This window comes from Dama dama, chromosome 11, assembly GCF_033118175.1.
Source record: "Dama dama isolate Ldn47 chromosome 11, ASM3311817v1, whole genome shotgun sequence".
Lineage (NCBI taxonomy): Eukaryota > Metazoa > Chordata > Mammalia > Artiodactyla > Cervidae > Dama > Dama dama.
In genome coordinates, this window is record NC_083691.1 from 102,373,796 (window position 1) to 102,400,501 (window position 26,706).

At 37.2% G+C, this 26,706-nt stretch overlaps 1 protein-coding gene across 3 annotated transcripts in view; it reads left to right on the top strand.

Moving 5' to 3' along the window:
• ZC3H6 (zinc finger CCCH-type containing 6) overlaps positions 1-26,706 on the top strand; it is a 67,537-nt gene that overhangs the window by 17,618 nt on the left and 23,213 nt on the right. For 2 of the 3 annotated variants that reach the window (XM_061156064.1, XM_061156063.1), the window contains exons 2-4: positions 12,131-12,311; positions 19,547-19,669; positions 24,648-24,900. In XM_061156064.1, coding sequence (XP_061012047.1) covers positions 12,131-12,311; positions 19,547-19,669; positions 24,648-24,900 — 557 coding nt within the window. The remainder of the gene's footprint in view (positions 1-12,130; positions 12,312-19,546; positions 19,670-24,647; positions 24,901-26,706) is intronic. The other variant, XM_061156065.1, reaches the window with a different exon arrangement.

The following is a 26,706-nucleotide window of genomic DNA, read 5'->3' on the forward strand; positions in this document are numbered from 1 at the left end:
TTAGTTTTGCTTTTATTTCCAATATTCTGGGAGGTGGGTCATAGAGGATCTTGCTTTGATTTATGTCGGAGAGTGTTTTGCCTATGTTCTCCTCTAGGAGTTTTATAGTTTCTGGTCTTACATTTAGATCTTTAATCCATTTTGAGTTTATTTTTGTGTATGGTGTTAGAAAGTGTTCTAGTTTCATTCTTTTACAAGTGGTTGACCAGTTTTCCCAGCACCACTTGTTAAAGAGGTTGTCTTTTTTCCATTGTATATCCTTGCCTCCTTTGTCAAAGATAAGGTGTCCATAGGTTCGTGGATTTATCTCTGGGCTTTCTATTCTGTTCCATTGATCTATATTTCTGTCTTTGTGCCAGTACCATACTGTCTTGATGACTGTGGCTTTGTAGTAGAGTCTGAAGTCAGGCAGGTTGATTCCTCCAGCTCCATTCTTCTTTCTCAAGATTACTTTGGCTATTCGAGGTTTTTTGTATTTCCATACAAATTGTGAAATTCTTTGGTCTAGTTCTGTGAAAAATACCGTTGGTAGCTTGATAGGGATTGCATTGAATCTATAGACTGCTTTGGGTAGAATAGCCATTTTGACAATATTAATTCTTCCAATCCATGAACACGGTATGTTTCTCCATCTGTTTGTGTCCTCTTTGATTTCTTTCATCAGTGTTTTATAGTTTTCTATGTATAGGTCCTTTGTTTCTTTAGGTAGATACACTCCTAAGTATTTTATTTGGCCAACTTAATATTAACAGAGTTAGTTAAGCTCTTTGTCTCCTTTCTTCATGTGGGGATAACAATAGTTACAATTGAACCTTAAACAAACCTGGTTTGAACTGTGAGGGTACATTTTTACTTTTTTTTCAATAATAAAGACTGACTACTACGCAAACCTAGGTTGGTTGAATCTGCAGTTGTGAACCTTGAGGTTTCAAGGAACCTCTGATATAGAGGGCTGACTGTAAATTGTGTGCAGACGGTCAATCACATGTTGTTAAGGGTCAACTTTAGAGAGTTAATACGAAGGTGAAGTGAACGGATCCAGCATGCCTGGCAGCCTAGTAAGTGCTCGGTGGTTGTTAACTATCGTATTATACATGATGATATAAAAATTTTATTTTTTCCTACAAATTTGGATTGAGATGTTATTCTACTTCAGAATTAATATTAGTTTGTTATGAACACAGCTGGAATTGAAGATAGGCAAATAGTGAAATAATTAGATGATAGAAAGTGTAGACTAAAAATTGCTGAGAGATAGTTTTATTTAAGTCATGTATCCATTATACTCTGATAGCCCCAAGCTTTTTAAGCGTTCTGGTTCTAAGCAATATTTTGGCCTTTAGGGGAAACAAAGTTAACTTATTACAGCTAAAATGGAAACATTTACATTTTCTGTTTGTTCATATCTAGATTTGAAAGACTGCAGGACTAAAGAAGGCTTTATTTGAATTTTCTATTGTTTTTCTTCTCTATTTTGATTTCTGTCCTCATATTTATTATTTTCGCTCTTATTCTTTTCAGTTTTCCCCTTTTTTAGTTCTTGAGTTGAATGTAGAGTCTGTTTGTTTTTAATCTTTATTATTTCCTGAAAACATATTTAAATAAAAGCATAAGTCTCCCTCTAAGGACTCCTTTTCTTTGCTCAGGTTTTTAAATTTAATGACTTGGTGGTATGCTCTGTAAAATGGTAGTATACACAGTATAAATTTATACTGGGCAGTTGCTTGAATTTAGGTGTTTCTTTATTATGTTACCGATATATTCATTACTGCATTGGATAATTATGTCTTCTCTGGATAATTTAAGGCTTAACTGATTGGAATTATGTGCTGCTGTGATAGAGAAGATAAGCATATTATTTATTCGTATCCTTTACTATATTTAAGGGAAATCTTGATCCTATTCAAAGGAATGGGCTCAGCAATAATGAGATGACATTTTATTTTATTTTACTTTTTTTCCCATTTATTTTTATTAGTTGGAGGCTAATTACTCTACAATATTGTAGTGGTTTTTGCCATACACTGACATGAATCAGCCATGGATTTACATGTATTCCCCATCCTGAACCCCCCTCCCACTTCCCTCCCTGAGATGACATTTTGAAGGTATAGTTCATGGGAATGTTTGCAATATTCACAGAGGATTGCCTGAAGGATAATAATCTCTTCATTTCTCTATATGAGTAGTTTTCAGTGATTTTTTTTTTTTTTTTGGCCTCAAGACTGTTGGAGAAACAGCATTCCCATTAGTAACTGTGAGTATACCTGAGTGGAATGCATCTAGTGTTAGAATTCCCGTATGTGTTCCAATCTTTTGGACTTATGCTGGATTGTCACAGTGGCATCCTGCTCTTCCTGCACCTGTTTTGTCTCTCCTCTAGATCTGTTTTTCACTCTCAATTAAATGTATATTTCAGAATAGAAATCTAGTTACATCGCCTCCTTTCCTAGAAGCACTTCCAAGTGTGTTTTCATTTCTCTAGGATAAACTCCAAACATGGTCAAAGCCCTGCATGATCTAGTGCTACCCCATCACTCCAGTGTAATGAACCAGCTTCCGCCCTTTCCTCTATGACCCAGGGACACTGGCTTTGTCTCCCTTCCTATCTTAGTTCTACAAGGAAATGTTGCTTATCCTGTTTTCTTTGTCAGCCAGAGACCCTCCCCTACCCTTTATCTCCTAGGCTGACTCTTCCTTTCAATTCATTCATGGCTCCCTCAGGGATTTCCTCCTATTGTGTCTACTGGTAGCACTTTTATCTCCTTCATGTTAATATCTGGCTATTATGTTTATTTGTGTGATTCTTTGATTGATGTCTGGCTCCCCAATCACTAGATTGAAAGCTTCATGAGAGAGGAAAAGCGTATCTTTTTTGTTTATCACTGTATCCCCAATTAGCAGTCAATAAATATGTTGAATGAATGAATGGTGCTTTTTTTTTTTTTGCTAGGAGGACAAAAGATTTTTTTTCCATTTAATTTTATTAGTTGGAGGCTAATTACTTTACATTATTGTAGTGGTTTTTGCCATACATTGACATGAATCAGCCATGGATTTACATGTGGTCCCCATCCTGAACCCCCCTTACACCTCCCTCCCCATCCCATCCCTCTGGGTCTTCCCAGTGCACCAGCCCCGAGCACTTGTCTCATGCATCCAACCTGAGCTGGTGATCTGTTTCACACTTAATAATATACATGTTTTGATGGTGTTCTCTCAGATCATCCCACCCTCGCCTTCTCCCATAGAGTCCAAAAGTCTGTTCTATACATCTATGTCTCTTTTTCTGTCTTGCATATAGGGTTATTGTTACCATCTTTCTAAATTCCATATATATGTGTTACTATACTGTATTGGTGTTTATCTTTCTGGCTTACTTCACTCTGTATAATGGGCTCCAGTTTCATCCATCTCATTAGAACTGATTCAAATGTATTCTTTCTAATGGCTGAGTAATATTCCATTGTGTATATATACACCATAGCTTTCTTATCCATTCGTCTGTTGACGGGCATCTATGTTACTTCCATGTCCTGGCAATTATAAACAGTGCTGCGATGAACATTGGGGTGCACATGTCTCTTTCAGATCTGGTTTCCTTGGTGTGTATGCCCAGGAGTGGGATTGCTGGGTCACATGGCAGTTTTATTTCCTGTTTTTTAAGGAATCTCCGCACTGTTCTCCACAGTGGCTGTACTAGTTTGCATTCCCACCAACAGTGTAAGAGGGCTCCCTTTTCTCCACACCCTCTCCAGCATTTATTGGTTGTAGACTTTTGGATAGCAGCCATCCTCACTGGTGTGTAATGGTACCTCGTTGTGGGTTTGATTTGCATTTCTCTGATAATGAGTGATGTTGAGTATCTTTTCATGTATTTGTTAGCCATCTGTATGTCTTCTTTGGAAAAATATTCTTATAAACATATAGTTTTTGAGAATTGTTGCTATAGGTGTTGTAGTTGTCATCCCTGGCTTAAATCAGAACATCAGATGGTTGTGTGCTTGAACACTTGGACACTATTACTTTATTTCCTCTCATAATTGCTTTTTCTCAGTTGAACTTTGGCAGTATGACCTTGGTTCAAATTGGGGTATGCTGTAAATGATAAACTGTTGTATTGGTTGTATGGACACTATTGAGGATAGTGTCCATTGCATCAAGTACTGCCTATTGTATCCAATGATATTGTCTTTTTAAGGACTCAGAGGAGAATTTCTCTTTTTTTCCCCTAAGTGTTTAAAATTCTTTTTTTATTTTTATTAAAAAATTTTTTTTAATTAGAGCTTTATTTAAAAAGAGAAATTAATCTGTTAATCCACTTGCTGGGTAGGAAACAAGTTCAATGTGTCTCTCCATGCTGAAAGTGGAAGGGATAAAGGGGGATATAAAATGTTTATTACATGTTGGGAGGAATTCTGGGTATTAAGTTCTAATTGGTTCATTTGGGAAATGGAAGTTCTTTTGATTTTTTTTCTCCTTATGTCATAAAAGCACAGGCATTACTTTATGAAGATGTCTTAGGAAGGTTATGAAAGTATCTGTTAGGCTCAGGGGCATACAGTTTAGCTTTTCTGTATATACATGCTGGGAGCTTGGCAAAATTTTAACAAAAATCTCCCCTTACTCCTACTCAGATAAACAGCAAGTTACATGTTTCTTGCTGTGTAGGTTATGATCTTTGTGGGAACTCTGCCTTGGTTTAACTGAATTCCTTTGTTTTCCTTCTGTTATAAAAATTAATTTTCGTACCATCTGATGAAATAATAGCTGTGCAGTGGCACATCTGTCTCCGGAGACAAGGCACTGAAAGAAGAGTAAGAATAGCCATGACTGTCATAAGGAGAAACTGAAAGGTGCTTTAGAATGATGCCCAAAGATGCGTCTCTTGACCAGCAGTTCAGATGATAAAACTCACTTCTGAGTCCACTTTTGACAGCCAAGTTGTCTTTTAGTTTGAGTATAGATTGATCAACTTCCCCTATGGAATTATTCCATGAGAAGCAGGAAGTGCTAGCTATATATTATATATTTTTCTTGGCTTGCCAGGAAGAAATTCAGGGCTATGCAGTTATCTACAAATATATTTTTATTTATATATACAAGTTAGGTTCGTTCTTTCTTTTTTTGGCTGCTCTGGCATGCGAGATCTTAGTTCCCCAACCAGGGATCGATCCTGTGCTCCCTGCAGGAAGTGCAGTCTAACCACTGGACCACAAGGGAAGTCCTGCAAGTGAGATTTTGATGTAGTAAATATGATAAAGCATGTTGTTGATTCGGGAAATAAAGATTAGAAGGACCACATATAGTTTTAAAAACAAAAGAGCAGTTACTTATAACAAAAGGAAGGAATTCTCAGTTATCTCTGGAGTACAGATAACATATATAGAATTAAACCAAGTTTGCAAATGTTGCCATGAAGGATATTAGGCTAATTAAAATATGTAATTTTGCCCATATGTTTGTATAAAGTCCCATTCCTTAAGGAATTTGTATTTTGGTTGAGACTGACTAAGTGCTAAGACTGACTTGGAGATAAAAACAAACCAAGTGAAAATTGTCATGGCTGTAGATAGTCATAAAGGAATAAGCTAGTTTCTGCAAGCCAAATACATTCTAGAGGATGTAAGAATGTACTGGGTAAAGGAGAAGCATAGAAGTTATTTTGAAGGTTTGTAGATATCCAGATTTTACCGCTGGTAATTTGTAAGGAGGAACTTTTTCTGGAATACATAAGATAAACCATCTAGTTTTTTTAAATGTTTAAAACATTTTTTAAATGTTCAAGGTCCAGTTTGGGACCTTAACCGTTTATAAACAAACAAACAAACAAACAAAAAAAATCACAAAAACTGAGGTCAGGGAGCTCTTCCATGACACCAGTATAGCCAACCAGTATTTTCTCTAAGGGAAAATTAGCTAGTTTTGGAGGTTAAGGTAGGGATTTTGGTTAAAGCTTAATCATTAGAGGATCATGTGTAAGCTATACAGGTTGAAGGAAACAGTGTAGGCACAGGCAAATCCCAGACTCAAGTAAGTTTTCTGTGACACCTGCTACAGCTTCAGCAAGTAAGATTCAGATAGCTTATTTCATACATAGACGACACATGCCAGGTAGCATGGGGTCAGCTCCTCACCTCCCTTGTCTAACAGGGTAATGCTGAAACCGAAGAGGACAGAGACGCGTGGATAATGTGGGTGACAGGGCACTGTGTCACTGAGGAGCAGTTTCTGTAGTGGAGCTTTGCAGTTTCTTAGTCTACAGCTGTATGCTAAGAGGTGGGCAAGGTGGAACATCTAGGCCCTCACTGAAACCAGGGAAGGAGGATGAGAAATTGCCTTACAGCAGCCTCCCCTCAAATAAGGAGGCAGGTGAGAAATAGCCTTGCAGCAGCACTTTCCTTTTCATACTTGGGAGGACCACAGGGCGTCTGCTGAGGCTTACGTCAGCCTGTGATTAAGCCTTGCCTGTGGCCTGTGTGGAGACATGTACGGTGGTCAGGGGGGCGCTGGTGCAGAGCAGTTTCCCTGCGTTGTCGTCCATGGTGAGGGAGGAGGTGACAGAATGAATTAGAACGACGCAGGAAAAGTGCTGCAGGCAATAGTTTTCAAGCGTCTAGAATTTGTGTTCTCTTGGTTATAGGATAAGCAGTCTACTTCTGTCAAGTTGTCTACTCTGAAAAATGTCTCTTTTGTTGTGAACAGCTTATCCCAAGAAGCTGTGTTTGTGAGCAATATCTTTATCATATCATCCCTCCAGAGTACTTGTATACTCTTTTATTGAGGCTTTTGTGTTTCTTCCAGAAGACTTAGTTTCTAACCTGTAGCTTGTAACAGGATCCTTTGTGTGTGTGTCTGCTTAGTTGCAGGAACCTTTCATTTCAGTTCAGTTTAGTCGCTCAGTCGTGTCCGACTCTTCGCGACCCCATGGACTGCAGCATGCCAGGCCTCCCTGTCCATCACCAGCTCCCGGAGCTTACTCAAACTCGTGTCCATTGAGTTGGTGATGCCATCCAACCATCTCATGCTCTGTCATCCCCTTCTCCTGCCTTCAATCTTTCCCAGCATCAGGGTCTTTTAAAAAATGAGTCACTTCTTCACATCAGGTGGCCAAAATATTGGAGTTTCAGCTTCTACATCAGTCCTTCCAGTGAGTATTCAGGACTGATTTCCTTTAGGATGGACTTGTTGGATCTCCTTGCAGTCCAAGGGACTTTCAAGAGTCTTCTCCAACACCACAGTTCAAAAGCATCAACTCTTCGGTTCTCAGCTTTCTTTATAGTCCAACTCTCACATCCATGCATGACTACTGGAAAAACCGCAGCTTTGACTAGACGGACCTTTGTTGACAAAGTAGTGTCTCTGCCTTTTAATAAACTGTATAGGTTGGTCATAGCTTTTCGTCAAGAAGCAAACATCCTTTAATTTCATGGCTGCAGTCACCATCTGCAGTGATTTTGGAGCCCCCCAAAATAAAGTCTGTCACTGTTTTGCACTGTTTCCCTATCTATTTGCCATGAAGTGATGGGACCAGATGCCATGATCTTAGTTTTCTGAATGTTGAGTTTTAAGCCAGCTTTTTCACTCTCCTCTTTCAATTTCATTAAGAGGCCCTTTAGTTCTTCTTCGTTTTCTGCCATCAGGGTGGTGTCATCTGCATGTCTGAGGTTACTGATACTTCTCCCAGAAATCTTGATTCCACCTTGTGCTTCATCCAGTCCAGCATTTTTCATGATGTACTGTGCATATAAGTTAAATAAGCAGGGTGACAATATACAGCCTTGACATACTCCTTTCCCAATTTGGAACCAGTCTGTTCCATGTCTAGTTCTGTTTTTTTCCTGACCTGCATATAGATTTCTCAGGAGGTAGGTCAGGTGGTCCGGTATTCCCATCTCTTTAACAATTTTCCACAGTTTGTTGTGATCCAGTCAAAGGCTTTGGCATAGTCAATAAAGCAGAAGTAGATGTTTTTCTGGAACTCTAGCTTTTTCGATGATCCAATGGATGTCGGCAATTTAATCTCTGGTTCCTTTGCCTTTTCTAAAACCAGCTTGAACATCTGGAAGTTCATGGTTCACGTACAGTTGAAGCCTGGCTTAAAGAATTTTGATCATTACTTTGCTAGCATATGAGATGAGTGTAATTTTGTGGTAGTTTGAACATTTTTGACATTGCCTTTCTTTGGGATTGGAATGAAAACCGACCTTTCCAGTCCTGTGGCCACTACTGAGTTTTCCAAATTTGCTGACATATTGAGTGCAGCACTTTCACAGCATCATCTTTTAGGATTTGAAATAGCTCAACTGGAATTCCATCACCTCCACTCGCTTTGTTCGTAGTGATGCTTCCTAAGGCCCACTTGACTTGGCATTCCAGGATGTGTGACTCTAGGTGAGTGATCACACCATCATGGTTATCTGGGTCATGAAGATCTTTTTTGTATAGTTCTTCTGTGTATTCTTGCCACCTCTTCTTCATATCTTATGCTTCTGTTAGGTCTATACTGTTTCTGACCTTTATTGAGCCCATCTTGGCATGAAACGTTGCCTTGGTATCTCTAATTTTCTTTAAGAGATCTCTAGTCTTTCCCATGCTATTGTTTTCCTCTATTTCTCTGCATTGATCACTGAGGAAGGCTTTCTTACCTCTCCTTGCTATTCTTGGGAACTCTGAATTCAGATGGGTATATCTCTCCTTTTCTCCTTTGCCTTTAGCTTCTCTTCTTTTCTCAGGTATTTGTAAGACTTCCTCAGACAACCATTTTGCCTTTTTGCATTTCTTTTTCTTTGGGATGGTCTTGATCACTGCCTCCTATACAATGTCATGAACCTCCATCCATAGTTCTTCAGGCACTCTGTCTATCAGATCTAATTTCTTGAAACTATTTTTCATTGCCACTGTATAATCATAAGGGATTTGATTTAGGTCATACCTGAATGGTCTGGTGGTTTTCCCTACCTTCTTCCCTGCTTTCTTCAATACTTTCAATAGCTCTAGTCAGAATTCTAAATATGAATGAGTGGTTTTAAGATATAAAAGGTCTTACACTTTAAGGAGCTTAAGCTGGTTGAGACTAGTGGTAAAGGAAAGGATGCACAACTCTAGGTTTTATTATTTGCATTTAGAAGTTTACATACAGACAGTAAAATACACAGTTCTTAAATGAATTTTTCAGACTTGATGAATTTTTACACGTATGTATGTAGTAATCACCTTACCCATCTATAGAGAATATTTTAACATACTAAACATCTCCTTGGTAGTCTTTTTTTTGTTAGTTCTAAGCCTCCAAGAGGTAATTACTATTCTAACTTCCATCACCATAGATTAGTTTTGCCTGTTCTTGAAGTGTATGTAAATGGAATCACCCAATAGTCTCTTAGGTGTAGCTTCTTGTGCTTATGTCTGCAAGATTCATCATGTTGTGTTTAGTGGTGCAATAGTTAAGTTTTTCTTTGCTTTATGGTATTCCATTATATAAGTAAAGCACTATTTATCCACTTGCTTGTTCATGGAGATTTGGGTTTACAATTTTCTACCATTATGACTAAAACTGTTAAAAACTTTCTTATACTTGTCCTTTGGTGAATATATGCACTCATTTTTCTTAGGCTATAAGATATTATAGTATTATAAAAGCTCAAAACTTTTTAAAATAGCCAGTATGCTGAACCTGTCTCACATGAAATTTTCGCATCAACCTAAATTAGACATATACCTCTGATTTTATGATAGAAACTGGGGAAGAATAACACTGACTTCACAATCATCTTAGGGTGATATTTTGTGCCTGTTCTAAAATGGCAAGGGTTATGGATATTTTCCATTCAGTAAACAGAAGGACACTGTGCCAGAGCCTAGAGATACAGCTATGAAAGACACAGTCACATACTCTGCTTTCACCAAACAGTAAGCGAGTCATTCAAATATATATAGAGTGCAGATATAAACAACTGAGAATTGTTGGGGAGTACCTAAAATAGAGGGCTTCCCGGTGTCTCAGCGATAAAGAATCTGCCTGCAAACAGGAGCCACAGAGGTGAGTTCGATTCCCAGGTTAGGAGGATCCCCTGGAGAAGGAAATGGCAATCTCCAGTGTTCTTGCCTGGAGAATTCCATGGACAGAGGAGCCTGGCGGGCTACAGTCCCTGGGGTTGCAAAGAGTCAGATGTGACTGAGTGAGTAAGCACACACGCGTCTTCCATGTAGGTCAGTTGATTAATTTGCATTTTAAAATGTTGTTACTGAACATTTGGGCTTCCATAACTATAAAAATGTCATAATATAAAAATTTGTAGATTTTTGCTTTTGCTGTGAATATCTTTTACAGGTTCAAGTTGAGGTATTCTGCTTTTGTGGTTCAGGTTTTATTACTTATCTACTATTAAAATTTGTTTTCTTACTAAAGTTTACTCTTATGATGAGAACTAATATACATAGCTGTCTGTGGGCCAGTAAATTAAAAATTCCTTCCGGTAGCTAGAATGTTTGCTTCCTAAAGTATTTTAATTTCTCCCTTCTGTCCTTCCTTTTCTTTTTTATGGTAGCTTAGTAGATGGTATTTGGTTGGTGCAAATGTAATTGCAGTTTCGGACCGTGATTTTTAAATCATTATAAGTAGACTCAACACATCTTTATTAAAAAGGGAACCATTACAGTCAACATGTTTTTGCCAACGAGAAATGAGTTTGCTTATTCCTTTAGCATAGAAATCCATGCTTCAGCATTTGATGAACTCTTAGAAAGCATTTTCTGCATCCTGCTGGTTGTGGGTATTTTCCCTGGAAAAAGTTGTCTAGGTGCTTGAAGAAGTGGTAGTCAGTTGGTGAGAGGTCAGGTGAATATGGCAGATGAGGCATAACTTCATAGCCCAATTCATTTAACTCTAGGAGTGCTGGTTGTGTAACATGCAGTCAGTTTGGGCATTGTCACTGAGAAGAGTTGGGCCCATTCTGTTGACCAAGGCCGTCTGCAGGTGTTGCAGTTTTCAGTGCATCTCATCGATTTGCTGAGCATACTTCTCAGATATAATGGTTTTGCCCTGATTCAGAAAGCTGTAGTGGACCACCAAACAGTGACCATCACATTTTTTTTTGGTGCAAGTTTGGCTTTGGGAAATGCTTTGGAGTTTCTTCTCGGTCCAGCCATGAAACTGGTTGCCGATTGTAATATAAAATACACTTAAATGGTTTGTTGTTGCATACAAGAAGAGAAGATGATACTTCAAAACGATAATTTTTTTTTTTTATTTGAGTCACCCACTTATCAAGCTTTTTCACTTTTCCAACTTACTTCAAATGCCAAATGACCATACAGTGGTCTATGTTGAGTTCTTTGGCAACTTCTTGATTAGTTTTAAGAGAATCAGCTTCGATGGTTGCTCTCAGTTGGTCATAGTCAACTTCCAATGGCCATGCTCTTCATCTTTGAGGGTCTCGTCTTTGCAAAACTTCTTGAACCATCACTTCATGTACGTTCATTAGCAGCTCATGGTCCAAATGCATTGTTGATGTTGCGACTTTTCTCTGCTGCTTTGTGACCCATTTTGAACTAAAAGAAGGAAATCACTCAAATTTGCTTTTTCTCTAACATCATTTCCATAGTCTGAAATAAATATAAAATAAGCAGCAATAAGTCATTAGCAAAGAAACATAAAGTGAGAAATGCACATTAAAATTATGTATAACATAGCCACATTTACTTAAGAATGTATTCCAATATCAAATGGCGAATTTCAACAGTGCAAAATCGCAATTGCTTTTGCACCAACCTAATAATTATTGCAGTGTTACTTTTGGACAGTATTGCATTATGCAATCATTCATTTGTTTGGTGAGAGTCAATGCTTTTAATCTAAATCAAAGTTTGGCAAACTATAGCTGCTGAAATTGCTGCTTACATTCTTGAAGGGTGTTTTTAAAGAAGGAGGATTTGCAACAGAAACTATATGTGGCCTGCAGATTTGAAATATTTACTATCTAACCCTTTATAGAAAATTGGCCAATCCCTGATCTTACTGAGTATAACTTAAAATCTTGACTCACTTTTCCTTTCATTTGGAAATGTTTCTATAATATTCCCTTTTGAGTTGACATTTGAAAATTGACATTTTCATTGCCTTTTACAGAGAAGATGGTGAATTAGAAGATGGTGAAATAGATGATGCAGGATTTGAAGAAACACAGGAACAGGAAGCAAAAGAGGATGAAAAGCAGAAAAATGAGAAAGCCTACCGAAAATCAAGGAAAAAACACAAGAAAGAAAAAGAGAAGAAAAAGTCCAAAAGGAGAAAACGTGAGAAGCATAAGGTTAGTTATAATCTATTTTTTGTTTCTTTGGTAAATTTTTATGAAATGTAAAACACTACACTGAAAATTAGAAAGTATAAAGCATTGCCTATTTTCTTATAAAATATATGAGTTAGATCTTTTGATTTATGTGCTTAATAGATTTTCTGAATATAAAGATTATATAAAATATCTTAAAGATTTAAAAATAAGGTAGTTTTAATACAAATTAGAATAAACCTTTTAAACTGATAGAAGATTGTGTGCAAGAATACTAAAAGCTTGAGGAAAGAAAATTTCATTCTCCACAGATGTAGATTGTCAGCACCGGCCTTGTTTACTCATTTGTTTATTCATTCATAAGTATTACGACACGCTTGCTGTGGAAATCTTCGTGCTGTATGCTGGGGGTTACAGTAATGAATGAAACAGTCTCTGCTCTTATAGAGCTTATACTGAAAGGAGGAGGAGAGAGGTGTGAAACAACTGAAGGCCAAATGCTACCCAGAGAAGAGCTGAGTGCTGGACACAGCATGGTGTGGGTCAGGGCTGAGCGGAGAGACCTTGTACTGACAGAGAACTGAAGTTGGCAGTAGTGGTGGGGTGATTTTTCTAAACTCCCTGAATTTCCCCCATAAAAACAGAGCAGTTAGGATGGCAAAACCAAGAATGGATTGGCAACATCTACTGGAAAATGAAGTAACAAGTTACCTCCACAGACCTCAGAAATACAAAAGGATAAGGCCAAAGCACAGACCAAGACTAGAGTAGGATCAGCAGCTGTGTGAAATGAAGCAGAGAAAAGGTAAAGAACCTTCCAGAAAACAGATTACCAACAGGTATTCATCTCAGAGAGTCCCCAGTGAATGTGGAGAGCCTGTTGGCCAAACTGAGGAACATCAGTGGAAACTGAGAGGGTACTGTATTAGTTTCCAGTTCACGTGTGAGTATAAGGTGACCAGGTAAAATTGGATGGTGCTGGAATGGTCTGGGTCTGATGAACTCATAATGCTGATCAACTAAATTTCTTCTAGAACAGAGTCCCACCCTGAAGAGATAGCTGGTGGGAGTAGAATCTAGCTTGAGAGGACGAGAATAATAGGGCTAAGGAAAGAAAAATGGGTTAGAGAGCAGGGGTGGCTTATCTCAGAACATACACAGCCATATTTTTTCATGCTTCATGCTAACAACATGAGAGTGAAGCTGGGACAGTTTTCCTGGTCCGTTCTTCCTTTGATACCTGAGCAACAAGACTGGACCATGATCACATTCCATATAAGTTACTATTAAAAAAAAAAAGGAAAATGGAGAGAATAACATTCTTCCAGAAAAGAAAGAGTGCCCCCAAAGCATGAAAAACGTAACCTAATATTTCAAAATGATTTTTAAAAATTACGAAAATAATGCAAACTATGATCAGATAGCATCAGTAGAATTTGCAGGGGGATCCTTTGATCATTTAGGCAAAAAGACCAAGTCACTTACTAAGAAAGGAAAACCAGATTTATAAAAAAATTTTTGATGTCACTATTTTGTGCCAGAAGATCATGGGGCAACATATTTGAATAAAATATGAGCCAAGCATTTTATATGCAGGTACATACCAAATTTCAAATATAATGTCCTCAGAAAAACTGTATATAATAGAAATCAGGAAATAGTGTCATAAACCTTCGCATAAAATCTACTAGAGAACAAGTTCAGATATCCAGAATGACTGAGTGATAAAGCAAGAGTGATCTATATACACTACATATTTGTCTGTAAAACTAAAAATAAATAATGAACATAAGCAGGGCAGAATATTATGTATAGAAACATTACGGCTATAGAAGGTGTCAGGAAAAGCAGAAGAATATATGGTAAGCAAGATAACTTTATTTGTAGCTTTATAGTTATTAACTGAGAGTTTTAAAATATACTTCAAATTATTATCCTGAGAATGAAAGAGAGGAAAGAGAAGAGGTTACTGCCTAATTTCCACATTAGTTCTTTTAGTAAACAAATAATATGCAAAGAAGGGATAGGGACTCAGGTTATTGGAAAAAGGCAGTCTGAAAGAAGTAATTGAAACAAAAATATAATCTTCCAAATACCACAAGATACACTCCCCAACAATGCAAAATCTAACTCTTAGCTATGTAAAAGAGAAAGATTTTTAAAAATGGGTAAAGAAATACCAGGCAAATGCAAAGAAAGAGAAGGCAGAAGTCACAGTGTTGATATATGAAAAAGTCAAGGAACTTCCCTGGCGGTCCAGTGGTTAAGACTCCATGCTTCCAATACAGGGAGCATGGGTTTGATCCCTGGTCTGAAAACTAAGATCCTGCCTGCTGTAGGGGTGTGGCAAAAGAAGAGTCAAATTTAGGTCAAAAAGCCATTGAACAGAGTGCCGTGTTGAGGTGGGTAGGGGAGGGGATTCAAGAGGGAGGAGACACATGTATACTTAATGGTTGATTCACGTTGTATGGCAGAAGCCAACACAATATTGTAAAGCACTTATTCTCCAACTAAAAACAAATTTTTTTAAAAAAGGCATTGAAAGAAACAAAGAAGGGCATTTTATAATGTTAAGGATTATAATTCACAATGAAGCTATGTTGTTAATATTTTATATTCCCTTAAACATCAATTTTCATAAAGTAGGAACTATAGGAACTATGAGAAGAAATAGGAATAGTAATAATAGGAGATGCACTAGTAACCTCTCTTATCCCAAAGATATCAATCAAATGGATGAAGAGATGATAAGGATATTAAAGAAATATTATAAATATATATTAAGCTCTGAATCCTGAGAATATATCTTCCTCTCAAGTATACTTGGAATACTCATAAAAACAAACCGTGGGGAAAAAAAAAACCAGGCCATGTCATAGGCAACAAACTCCAGTTAATCCAGTAGAGTAGAAATAGTATAAAGAGCAATCTCAAACCACAATGCAATAAAGTAAGACATTAATAACAAAGTCAGAAACCAGAAATGCCTTTGAACACAGATGAAAACTGCAGAATTTCAGGAATATAATGATAAAACTTTGACATAGGAAGGATAGCTAAAAAATTATCTGAAGAAAAATTATTATGGTATTAAAATCTAGAAAACAGCAAAGAGAGAAACAAAAAGGAAGAGCTTAAAGTTACAAGCAGAATTTGACAAATTAAAATGTAAAGTCAGTTTTACAAAAAAGATCAGCAAGATATATAAATTATTGGCCAAACTAGTCAAGAAAAAGGAGATGCAAAAACAAAGTTAGATATTTTGAGGCTAAGAACTTTTAAAACCTTCATGCCCTGGTTCCTTTTTAACAGTTCTTCCTTTAAGTTATCCATCTTCCCTCATAGAGAGGTACTTTCAACATTTTGCTTGAAAGTCTTAACTAGTTCATTAGCTTATTTTCTACTTTGCATTTTACTGAATGTAACGATGTTGCTAGATTTCTGCCACTGTAGAAGGAAGATCTCCCTTTTGCCACTCCTTTATTTACTTCTGACTGTGCTGGGTCTGTGGCTGCGTGGGCTTTCTGTAGTTCTGGCAAGTGGTGGCCGGGGCTGCAGGACACAGGCTTCTCATCGCAGTGGCTTCTCTCGTGGAGCACAGGCTCCGGAGTGCGCGGTCTCAGCAGTCGTGGCCCCCAGGCTCTAGAGCACAGGCTCAGTACTTGTAGCACTCCGGTTTAATTGCCCTATAGCATGTGGAGTCTTCCCAGACCAGGGATCAAACCCCCTGTGCCACCAGGGAAACCCCTCCACTTTTAATAAGATATCTCTCTCTTTCCTTTAAGTTACCCCAAAGTTCAAAATTTTACTAATGATCATTAAGGGTGATCTAGGCTTTCACTCTCACATCCATACATGACCACTGGAAAAACAATAGCCTTGACTAGACGGACCTTTGTTGGCAAAGTAATGTCTCTGCTTTTTAATATGCTGTGTAGGTTGGTCATAACTTTCCTTCCAAGGAGTAAGCGTCTTTTAATTTCATGGCTGCAATCACCATCTGCAGTGATTTTGGAGCCCCCCAAAATAAAATCTGACACTGTTTCCACTGTTTCCCCATCTATTTCCCATGAAGTGATGGGACCAGATGCCATGATCTTAGTTTTCTGAATGCTGCGCATTAAGCCAACTTTTGCACTCTCCTCTTTCACTTTCATCAAGAGGCTTTTTAATTCCTCTTCACTTTTGGCCATAAGGGTGGTGTCATCTGCATATCTGAGGTTATTGATATTTCTCCCAGCAGTCTTGATTCCAGCTTGTGCTTCTTCTAGCCCAGCGTTTCTCATGATGTACTCTACATATAGGTTAAATAAGCAGGGTGACAATATACAGCCTTGACGTACTTCTTTTCCGATTTGGAACCAGTCTGTTGGTCCATGTCCAGTTGGAGAAGACTCTTGAGAGTCCCTTGGACTGCAAGGAGAGCCAACCAGTCCATCCTAAAGGAGATCAGTCCTGGATGTTCATTGGAAGGACTGATGCTGAGGCTGAAACTCCAATCCTTTGGCCACCTCATGTGAAGAGTTGACTCATTGGAAAGACCCTGATGTTGGGAGGGATTGGGGGCAGGAGGAGAAGGGAACGACAGAGGATGAGATGGCTGGATGGCATCACCGACTCGATGGACATGAGTTTGAGTAAACTCCGGGAGTTGGTGATGGACAGGGAGGCCTGGCGTGCTGCGATTCATGGGGTCGCAAAGAGTCGGACACGACTGAGCGACTGAACTGAACTGAACTGAGGCTTTGACTAGTGCTTCCTTAATGTCATTCCAGTATCTATTCCTTGCCTGATTCCAAAACCAGTCCTGCCTTTTAGGTGTTTGTACTGGCAGCACCACATTTCCAGAATCTGTATTAGCTAACTATTGCTGCACAGACTACTCCAAACTTAGAAGCTTAAAACAATGAAAGTTTGCCTCTCTGTTTCTGTGGGTCAGAAACGTGGGTATGTCTTAACTTGGTGATTCTGGCTCAGCACTTCTTGTGAGGTTGCAGTCATCTCCTCTTCCAAGTTCAGTCATGAGGCTCTTGGCAGCCTCAGCTCCTCACCATGTGAACCTCTGCATGTCACAGCAGCGTCCTCATGGTTTGGCTCACTTCCTCCAGAGCAAGTGAGAGCACCCACGGCGACAGCTACAGTCTTCTTAACCTAAGCACTTTGGACAACTTCTGTAGACTAGAAACAAGCTCCTAAGTTTAGGCCTCACTCACGGGGAGAAGAATTAATCTTTATCTCTTGAGGACAGGAGTAATTTTGGACTTTACCTTTCAAACTACCATCCAAGAATAGATAGGAAAACCCCCAAAGGAGGAATATGTGGTGTGACCCTAACATATTAAAGCACATTAACGCCTCTGTCATTAAAGCAGTGTGATACTGGTACATGGAAAAATAGACAGTGAAAGAGAAAACTGTTTTCCTCATTTGTGGTAGATTTTGAAGGACAGGTAGGAATTAGTTGTTTGACCGAAGAGACACAAAGAACACGAAAGCAAAAAGGTGTGAAAAGGCTGCCGTGTTCAGGGAAGTCACTGAGGTCTCTCAATTCTTTGTGTCACTGAATATTTGAAGGGTTCACTAAGTGGCCGTCCTGTTAATTAGTTCTCGACTATCTGTCTTTTGCCCTCTTTACTCACCACGATGTGCTGTCATGTTGTTAAAGAGTTCCACAGAAAACATAATCATTTAGACTTGAACTTTAGTACTTAGTAACCAAGTGGATTGAAAGAAATAATCCACCAATGTATTATAAGTAAAATAACAAAATTAAAGGAGCACTTTCAAACACTAAACAGATACTAAACAATACCCCAAAAAAAGAAACACAAAAATTCTGAAATAAAAAGTATACTATCCTTTTCACTTAAAAATGTAATAATTTTAATTACTCTCTTCTATTTCTAGCTATTTTTAATGTAGTCCAGTTGCTAATTTCAGGTTAATAATTATTCTTACTTATTATTATATATGAGCCACATGGTATGTTTTCTTTTTCTTTTTATAATAGCCTGCCTAATGGCTTCTTAAATCTGTATTCTAGACTCATTTTGGGGGGATAGCCTGAAGAATCTTCTTCTTTCAGCAGAATCTTCTCTTTTCTGATGGCTCTTCCTAAAGCAAGGCCCTTGTTTGAACTTCTTAGGCGAGTCGTCTTAGTGTTCTTCAAATGAAAAGTGTTCTTTTGAGCCAGAGCTGACTTCTGCTAGTAACACAGCAAATTTGGCTTTTAAATCAATAATATTTATTTCAAATCTTACCCAAAAAGATTAGATAGTTAAGCTTGAAGTGTTTCATAGCATAATTATAAAAAAGATCTTCATATCACCTATCAAATCAACAGAAACAGAACAGCACCACAAAACTAAACCCAAGAACATTTGAGAACAATGTAGAGGAAGACAGTTAGTCATCTTAAGTGAGCATTTAAGAACACTATAGAGGAAAACAGATCCTTCTGTCAAAGTATCAAGAGCTCAATTTAGTTTGGCACATTTTTACTGAGTTTGTTCTAGACCTTGATGCTGGAAATTCAAGGACGATAAAATACAGAGCCAGTGTCTTTGTTGATAAGAACTTTAAAAAATATTTTTGAAGAGGATGCTCAACCTGGGAAGGTAATTATTTTGACTAGATGGAGGAGATCTGGTGATCTGAATGAATGAAATTGCATTCATACTTGAAAAAACTTATTCATGATATTTGTCAATCACTATCAATTACTTGTGGTTTGCATTTCATCTTTGTTCAATTTTGTGGATTGGATTTATTTTATATTTATAATTTGGAATGTTTTGGTATCTTTTAGATTTAGGGTACTTATACAATAGATTAAGAACTCTAAAGCCATTTTAGGTAAAAAAATAATAATTCATACTCAGTTCATGTTCTAGGACCTTTTTGGGAATGAGGAACCAATTTTATTTCCTCTAAGATTAACTTAAATTTAAGATCCCTTTAGAGCATATAGAGGTACAGTATTTTCTGTCTGAAGTCCTTGGGCCAAAGGGATGATGGAGAAAATACTGCCGTAAAATCTCTGAGAGAAGAGGAGTATGTACTTCTCTTCAGAAAATTTTAGAGAAGTTGGGGTGGAGGTGGTCTTTGGAGCAAGAATTTTTCAGTTAATACTTCAGAACCTACTAGGATAATATCGTCTATTGGTTGGCCCCTCTGGTTGAAACAAGCTTATTCAGTTACTAGTTAAATTTTCTTCCTTTTGTAAATGTAACAGTTTTGGTTTTTCCTTCTTTTAGCATAATTCTCCATCCAGTGATGATAGTTCAGACTATAGCCTTGATTCAGAGGTCGAACATACAGAAACTGCCCACAGAAAAAGATCTGGTTTCTACAGAGATTATGACATTCCATTTTCTCAGGTATTTCTTTATTTTTATTGTCATAAAATATGCATAGCATAAAAATGTACAGTTTTAACTATTTTTCTTTCTCTAAAAATTGAAGTAGAATTGACCTACAACACTATGTTAGTTCCAGATACACAATGTATTATAATAATAGCATTCATTATTTCTGTACATTACAAAATTATACCATGACAAGTCTGGTTACCAGACTTTCACTTATTTCACTTAACATGATGCCCTCTAGGTCCATCCATGTTGTTGCACATGGCAAGGTTTCATTCTTTTTTTATGGTCGAGTAATATTCCATTGTATATGTGCTACATACCTTTAGCCATTCATCCATTAATGAACACTTAGGTCGTTTCCATATCTTGGCCACTGTAAATAATGCAGCAGTGAACATAGGGGTGCATTTATCTTTTCAAATTAATGTTTTTATTTTCTCTGGTAAAATATCCAGAAGTGGAATGCTGGATCATATGATAGTTCTTTTTTTTTTTTTTTTCACATGATAGTTCTATTTTTTAATATTTTGAGAAACCTTCGTACTGTTTTCTGTAGTGGCTGCACCAATTTACATTCCCACCAACAGTGTACAAGTGTTCCCTTTCCTCCACATTTTCACCAATACCTGTTATTTCTTATCTTATTGATGATGGCCAGTCTGCCAGGTGTGAGGTGATATATCCTTGTGGTTTTGATTTGCATTTTCCTGATGATTAGTGATAGTGCTATTGAGCATCTTTTCATGTGTCTGTTGACCACTCGTATATCTTCTTTGGAAAAACTGACTATTTTCACCATTTTAAAATAGACAGTTACTCAGTGACATTAAGTGTATTTACCGTGTTTTGCAATGATCACATCTATCTGTTTCCAGAACATTTTTGTCATCCTAAAAAGAAGCAGTGTCTGCCAAACAGTAAAGTCTCATTGCTGCCTCCCCGACTCCTGGTAACCACTACTCTTTCCGTCTCTGTGAATTTGTCTCTCTGGGCACTTCATACACTGTCCTTTTGTGTCTGACTTTTTTTACTTAGTGTAATTTTTTCAAGGTCCATCTATGTTGCAATAGTATGTATCAGAATTTCCTTCCTTTTCGAAGCTGGATAATATTCCATTATAGATATATACCACATTTTGTTAATTTACTCCTCTGCTGATGGTTACTTGGGTTGCTTCCACCTTTTGCCTATTGTTAATAATGCTGCTGTGAATGTGGGTGTATAGGCATCTCTTTGAGACTCTGCTGTCAAGTCTTTGGGGGTGTAGACCTAGGAGTGAAGTTGCTTGATGATATGTTATTTCTGCATTCAACTTCCTGAGGAACTACCAATTGTTTCCCACAAAGGCTGCACCGTGTTACATTTCCACCAACAAATACTTGAGACTTTTCTAATTGCTCCACATCCTTGTCAAACTTGTTATTTTCTGTTTTTTGTTTGTTTTGTTTTGGATAAGAGCCTTCTTGTGCGTGTGTGTGCAGTTGCTAAGCTGTGTCTGATCCTTTGCAACCCCATGAACTATAGCCCACCAGGCTTCTCTCTCCATGGGATTTTTCTGGCAGGAATACTGGAGCAGATTGCCATTTCCTCCTCCAAGGGACCTTCTCAACCCACGGACTGAATCCACATCTCCTGCATTGCAGGTGGATTCTTTACCACTGAGCCGCCTGGAAAGCCCAAGAGCCTTCTTAATAGCTGTGAAATGATATTTTTTGAATTACTGCCTTTTAAAGAGAAAAGTTAAGCTTTCAATTTCATTCTTTGCTTTCTGATATTTAAAAAAATATTCTATAAAATCTGCTACAATTTCAAATCTTTGAACATAATGAATACGTCATGTATTTGTTTGCTAGGGCTGCCATAACAACACACCACAGACTGGTGGCTTAAACAGCAGAAATTTACTTTTCTCACAGTCCAGAGGCTAGATCTGAGTCCAGGATTGAGGTGCTGGCAGGGTTGGTTTTCTCTGAGGGCCACAAAGGAAGGATCTGTTTGGCTTTCCTCCTTGGCTTGTAGGCTTGCAGGCTTGTAGACCTCCTTGCTGCTTTGTCCTCGTGTGGTCATCCCTCTGTGCACGTGGGCCCTTGGTTCCTCTGTGTGTTCATGTTTCCTCTTAGACAGAGAGCAATCAAGTTGGGTCAGGACTCAGCCTAACATCTTCATGGCAAGTTAATCACCACTTTAAAGTCTCTTTCCCCCCCCAAAAAAAAGAAAAAGAAAAATAAAGTCCCTTTCTCCAAACACTGTCACATGTTGAGGTATTGAGGATTAGGGCTTCAATATGTGAATTTTGTGCCATCTACCTTTTCAAGTGCAAATGTTATTTGGTGTGTTTTAAACAGAAAAAAAATTAAAACATGATATACTTTATATCTTCCTTAAGTATATTGCATTGTATGAGCAAGACTTCAGTATAAATATTACTTTATACTGGAAAGATCCTGGCGCTCTCAGGAGTCCTGAGGAGTATTCAGGTCAGTGTGCATATACCTTAAAAACCCAGACTTTCTGAGTTTTTGCAGCTGGGGATTACGAAGGTTTCCACTTTTTCCAGAATCTGGACTTCTCCTTTTGTTCCCAAAGGTTAAAAGGATAGTCAAAAGTATTGTTGAACCTGTCAGATGATTTTTGATGATGGGCTAGTGCTTTCAGAGCAGAAACAGCTCCAAGAACTGCTCAATTCTGGGGATTTTCATCTATTCCATGAATAATGGTCCAGAAATCCTTCACTAATTTGTTAGCTCTCTGATGTCTCCAGTGGTTTGAAAAAAAATACTTTGTCTACCCTTTCTGCATTTTTTTTAGGAGAAGAGCTGATCTGAATTAAATTACCTAATCTGGCATTAGAAAAGAAAGTTCAGGATCATTTCCTTCACATAAGCTTTCGGGTTGACTCACTGAGATTAGAAAGTATATCCTAAAAATCTCATTTAATGAGATAACAAGTAGGTACTATATGAAACTTTTACTCTAAAAGGCAATAATAGAATGTAGTATTAGCATCTAACTATGAAACTGAAGGACTTAATGTGTTTCCTTCTCCCTCATCCTTGTTCAGGGTCCCCTGTACTCTTATCTCATGTTTATAATGACAGTCTGTGTCACAGAAACCCGATCTGCCCCCAAGGACATTCTAGCAGGTGTATAGCCTAATAATCAATAAGCAAAGTGACTGCAGAAACTGTATCTTTTGGTGGAATTTGTAGTCTTTTTCGTTTCTTTTATCTTTAGGAAGGCTTTTAAAAATACTTGCTAGACCCTTGCTGGTGAGTACATTTTGCTCCTTCCAGATGAGGAGCTTGTAAAGCGCGAGGAGCTTCTCTTCTGGAGACCCGGGGCTGCTCTGTAGCTCCTCAGTGCGTTCAGCGCTTCCAGGAGAGCTTGGTGGTGCCCGGCTGTAAACACCAAGCACTGCAGCAGGCCCATTAGAGTCTGTCTCTGCAGAAGCAGCCCTGAGATGGGAGATTTGCATCATTAGAGGGATAGTAGGACTATTTGCAGTCGGGAAATCAAGGGAGGGATGAATTGAAAGTTTAGGGGTAATTCTGCTTGAAAAAGTAGGAATTATGGAGATTATTTTTGTAAAGGCTGTGAAAAATCAAGAGAACTGGATTAATATTAACGCTTAAAAGCTTTTGTGGAAAGCATCTAATTTCTAGAGAAAAATTCATAGTTGCCCGTTAACAGTAATCTTTAGTCATTAAGCATTGAAATATATCATTGAAGAATTAATATAATCACATTTTTAATAAAAGGAAATGTAAGTATCATTCAATGAATTAATCTTCAGCTTAAGCAAAGCAGTTTTTTTTTTGTTTTAGTAGTGGCTTTTTAAAAAATGTAAGAAACACTGCCTTTTGGCTATAATCCTAAATCCCCTTCTGAATTTCTGAAGTGCTAGACTGAGAACAGTTGATAAACTTTAAAAACGTTGCTTTAAGAATGTTGGAAATCTAATACAATGTCTTCAAAATTCAAAATCAATGTTAATTGATTTTCTTGATTGCTTCAGTTATATGCTTTTTCTCTATTTTATAATTACTAGAAAGGACTTAATATTTCTCTGTATTTTGTTAAAAACACAGTCTCACATTGGTATTCTGCCAGGGTAGTATTTTATATCATTTAAAATATACTAAACTGAAAATGAGTCATGGTCTGACTTTTTCTAGATCCTCAAGTTGTAATTATGTGCAATTTTTTTCTTGCTTTCTTATAAAAAGATTGACAAGATATGATAGAAGTAATGAAAATATTTCAGTGATTAGAGAAGTACTTGAATACTATCACTAAATAAACTTCTAGGACTACGATGTATTTTTTATTTTTACATGCTTTAATAAAAAGCAATAAAATTCATAATGGATAAATGCAATAAATAGTTTCTAATGAGCAATTTCATTAGATGTTTTTCATTATTAGGGACATCTCTATTTTTTTTCTATTAAATCTCATATACAAACATTTTACAAATTTGACCTTACATATTTTTTATTAAATATAATGTGCTTAAACATGTCATTTGGGAATTTTTCAATCCTAAGGAGACGTATATTTTCTACTCTTTCTCCAAGCTATTTTACTATTTTTTTCTATTTTTAAAAAGACCTCTTTGGTTTTTTGGAGAAGGAATTCGTGTATGTTGATACGGATTTTAAAGTACTCTTGTGGATACAAATATTGAGGTATGGAGCATGAGAAATGTAAGACATGGACATGGAAAACAAGGTGAACAAGACACACTCACCAGCAAGGTTTTATAAACATTACAATGTTTAATAACATCAGAGTACCATTTAGCTTTTCGAACTTAGTTTTAAATAGTTCCATAGATAAATTCTAACCACAGACAGAACAACGCTTTTCCTCTTCTTTCTCCCAGCTTTCTGGGGGCGGGCGTGGGGGAAGATGTCCTGTGCTACTATCAACTCCTCTGTATGTGACTGAAGAATCCTGACAGTGGTTATTCATTTTCACTTAGCATGGACATGTGTCAGGAAGCTACATGGCATCAAAGAAGAGTCAACATAACAGAAAATTTAGAAGTAAAGAGTATGATGAGTACAGTACCTACAGTGATGACAACTTTGGTAGCTACAGTCAGGAAACAGAGGAAGATTTTGCCAGTCAGCTGAAACAATACAGGCAAGCTAAAGAAACCTCGAATACTTCTTTAGGATCGTCTTTTTCTAAAGAACCAGGGAAAAAACAAAGATTGAAAGGAATTCAGCAAGGTAAGTTTGAAATTGTCTGGTTTTGACTATGAAAACTTTATTAAAGATAAACAGGTAGCTATGAAGTAAAAACTTAAATTTCTTAGCCCTTTGTTATGGTCAGTTTATTCCTGTGGTTCCTTGAATTTGTTTTTCTTTATTTTGTAGACCTTGAGGACAAAAATCTACAGATATTTCAATCTGCATGATATCTTAAAATTTGCATTTAATAGATTTTCTAATATTTTTAAAGTGTATACAATGTAGAACAACTTTCCTGTTATGCCTTTTCCCCTCTCTTCTATATGGTGTCAGTATACTGAAAAAAAATTACCTATCCTTTTCAACTATTACCGTGTATTACTTTATATTTTAGACCCTATAAAGACAGAATCCTGGAAAGCTATTCTTTTATTAGAGTTTAAAATGTAGTGATCATCTTTGCTGTTTAAATATACTCAATGCTATAGACTTTTTAAAAATATATGTATTTTATTGAAGTATAGTTGACTTAAAATGTTGCAGGTACACAGCAAGACAATTCAGTTATACAAATACACAAATACTATTTTTGAAATTATTTTTCATCATAGGTTATTACAAGATACTGATTATAGTTCCCTATGCTATACAGTAAACCTTTGTTGTTGTTGTGTATCTATTTTTTAATTAGAAATCTAGCATTCTATTCATACTAAGCCAAACAAGTGTAATCAAAATGTCATAATTTTTTTTGTTAGGTAAAAATTCATAATTTTTCTAAAATATATGTATTATACATGTTTATACATATGTACACAAAAACTTTTCTACTATACTTGATAAAGTCTTGAGAAAGAACATCAAAAAATAATAATAAAAAAGAAGAGATCAAGAAATTGGAAAACATAAACTAAATGAAATGGGAGCACTGAATATGAAATAGAAAAAGTGAAACAAACTAGATAAAAATAAAAGATCATCATATAGTCCAGTTTAGTCAGTTCAGTCGCTCAGTTGTGTCCAACTCTTTGCGACCCCAAAGAGGAGGACTGCAGCATGCCAGGCCTCCCTGTCCATCACCAACTCCCAGAGCCTACTCAAACTCATGTCTGTCTCATGGGTGATGCCATCCAACCATCTCATCTTCTGTCGTCCCCGTCTCCTCCCGCCTTCAATCTTTCCAAGCATCAGGGTCTTTCCCAATGAGTTGATTCTTCACATCAGGTAGCCAAAGTATTGGAGTTTTAGCTTCACCATCAGTCCTTCCAGTGAGTATTCAGGACTGACTTCCTTTAGGATTGACTGGTTGGATCTCCTTGTAGTCCAAGGGACTCTCAAGAGTCTTCTCCAACACCACAGTTCAAGAGCATCGTTTTTATTTATTTATTTATTTATTTTTCAATAGCAAAACAGAACTTATTTATTTATTTATTTTTTCCCCATTTATTTTTATTAGTTGGAGGCTAATTACTTTACAATATTGTAGTGGTTTTTGCCCTACATTGACATGAATCAGCCATGGATTTACATGTGTCCCTCATCCCGATCCCCCCTCCTGCCTCCCTCTCCATCCCATCCCTCTGGGTCATGACTGCTCATTAGAAACTTATCTGGAGCTCTGGAGAAAAAAATCAATACCTGAGCATTTGTATTTTCAAAAAGTTTCAAGATAATTCTGATATGCATCTGGAATTTAAAAAGTGATTACAGGTTTTTCTGTTAGATCCTAGTTTGGGTGATATGGACTTATATTATTTTTCTGTTGACCAATCATGATACAGTGGTATTAAGTGAGTAATAGTTACATAATCACAAGAGTAAAAGATGTTTATCAGTTTTCACAAT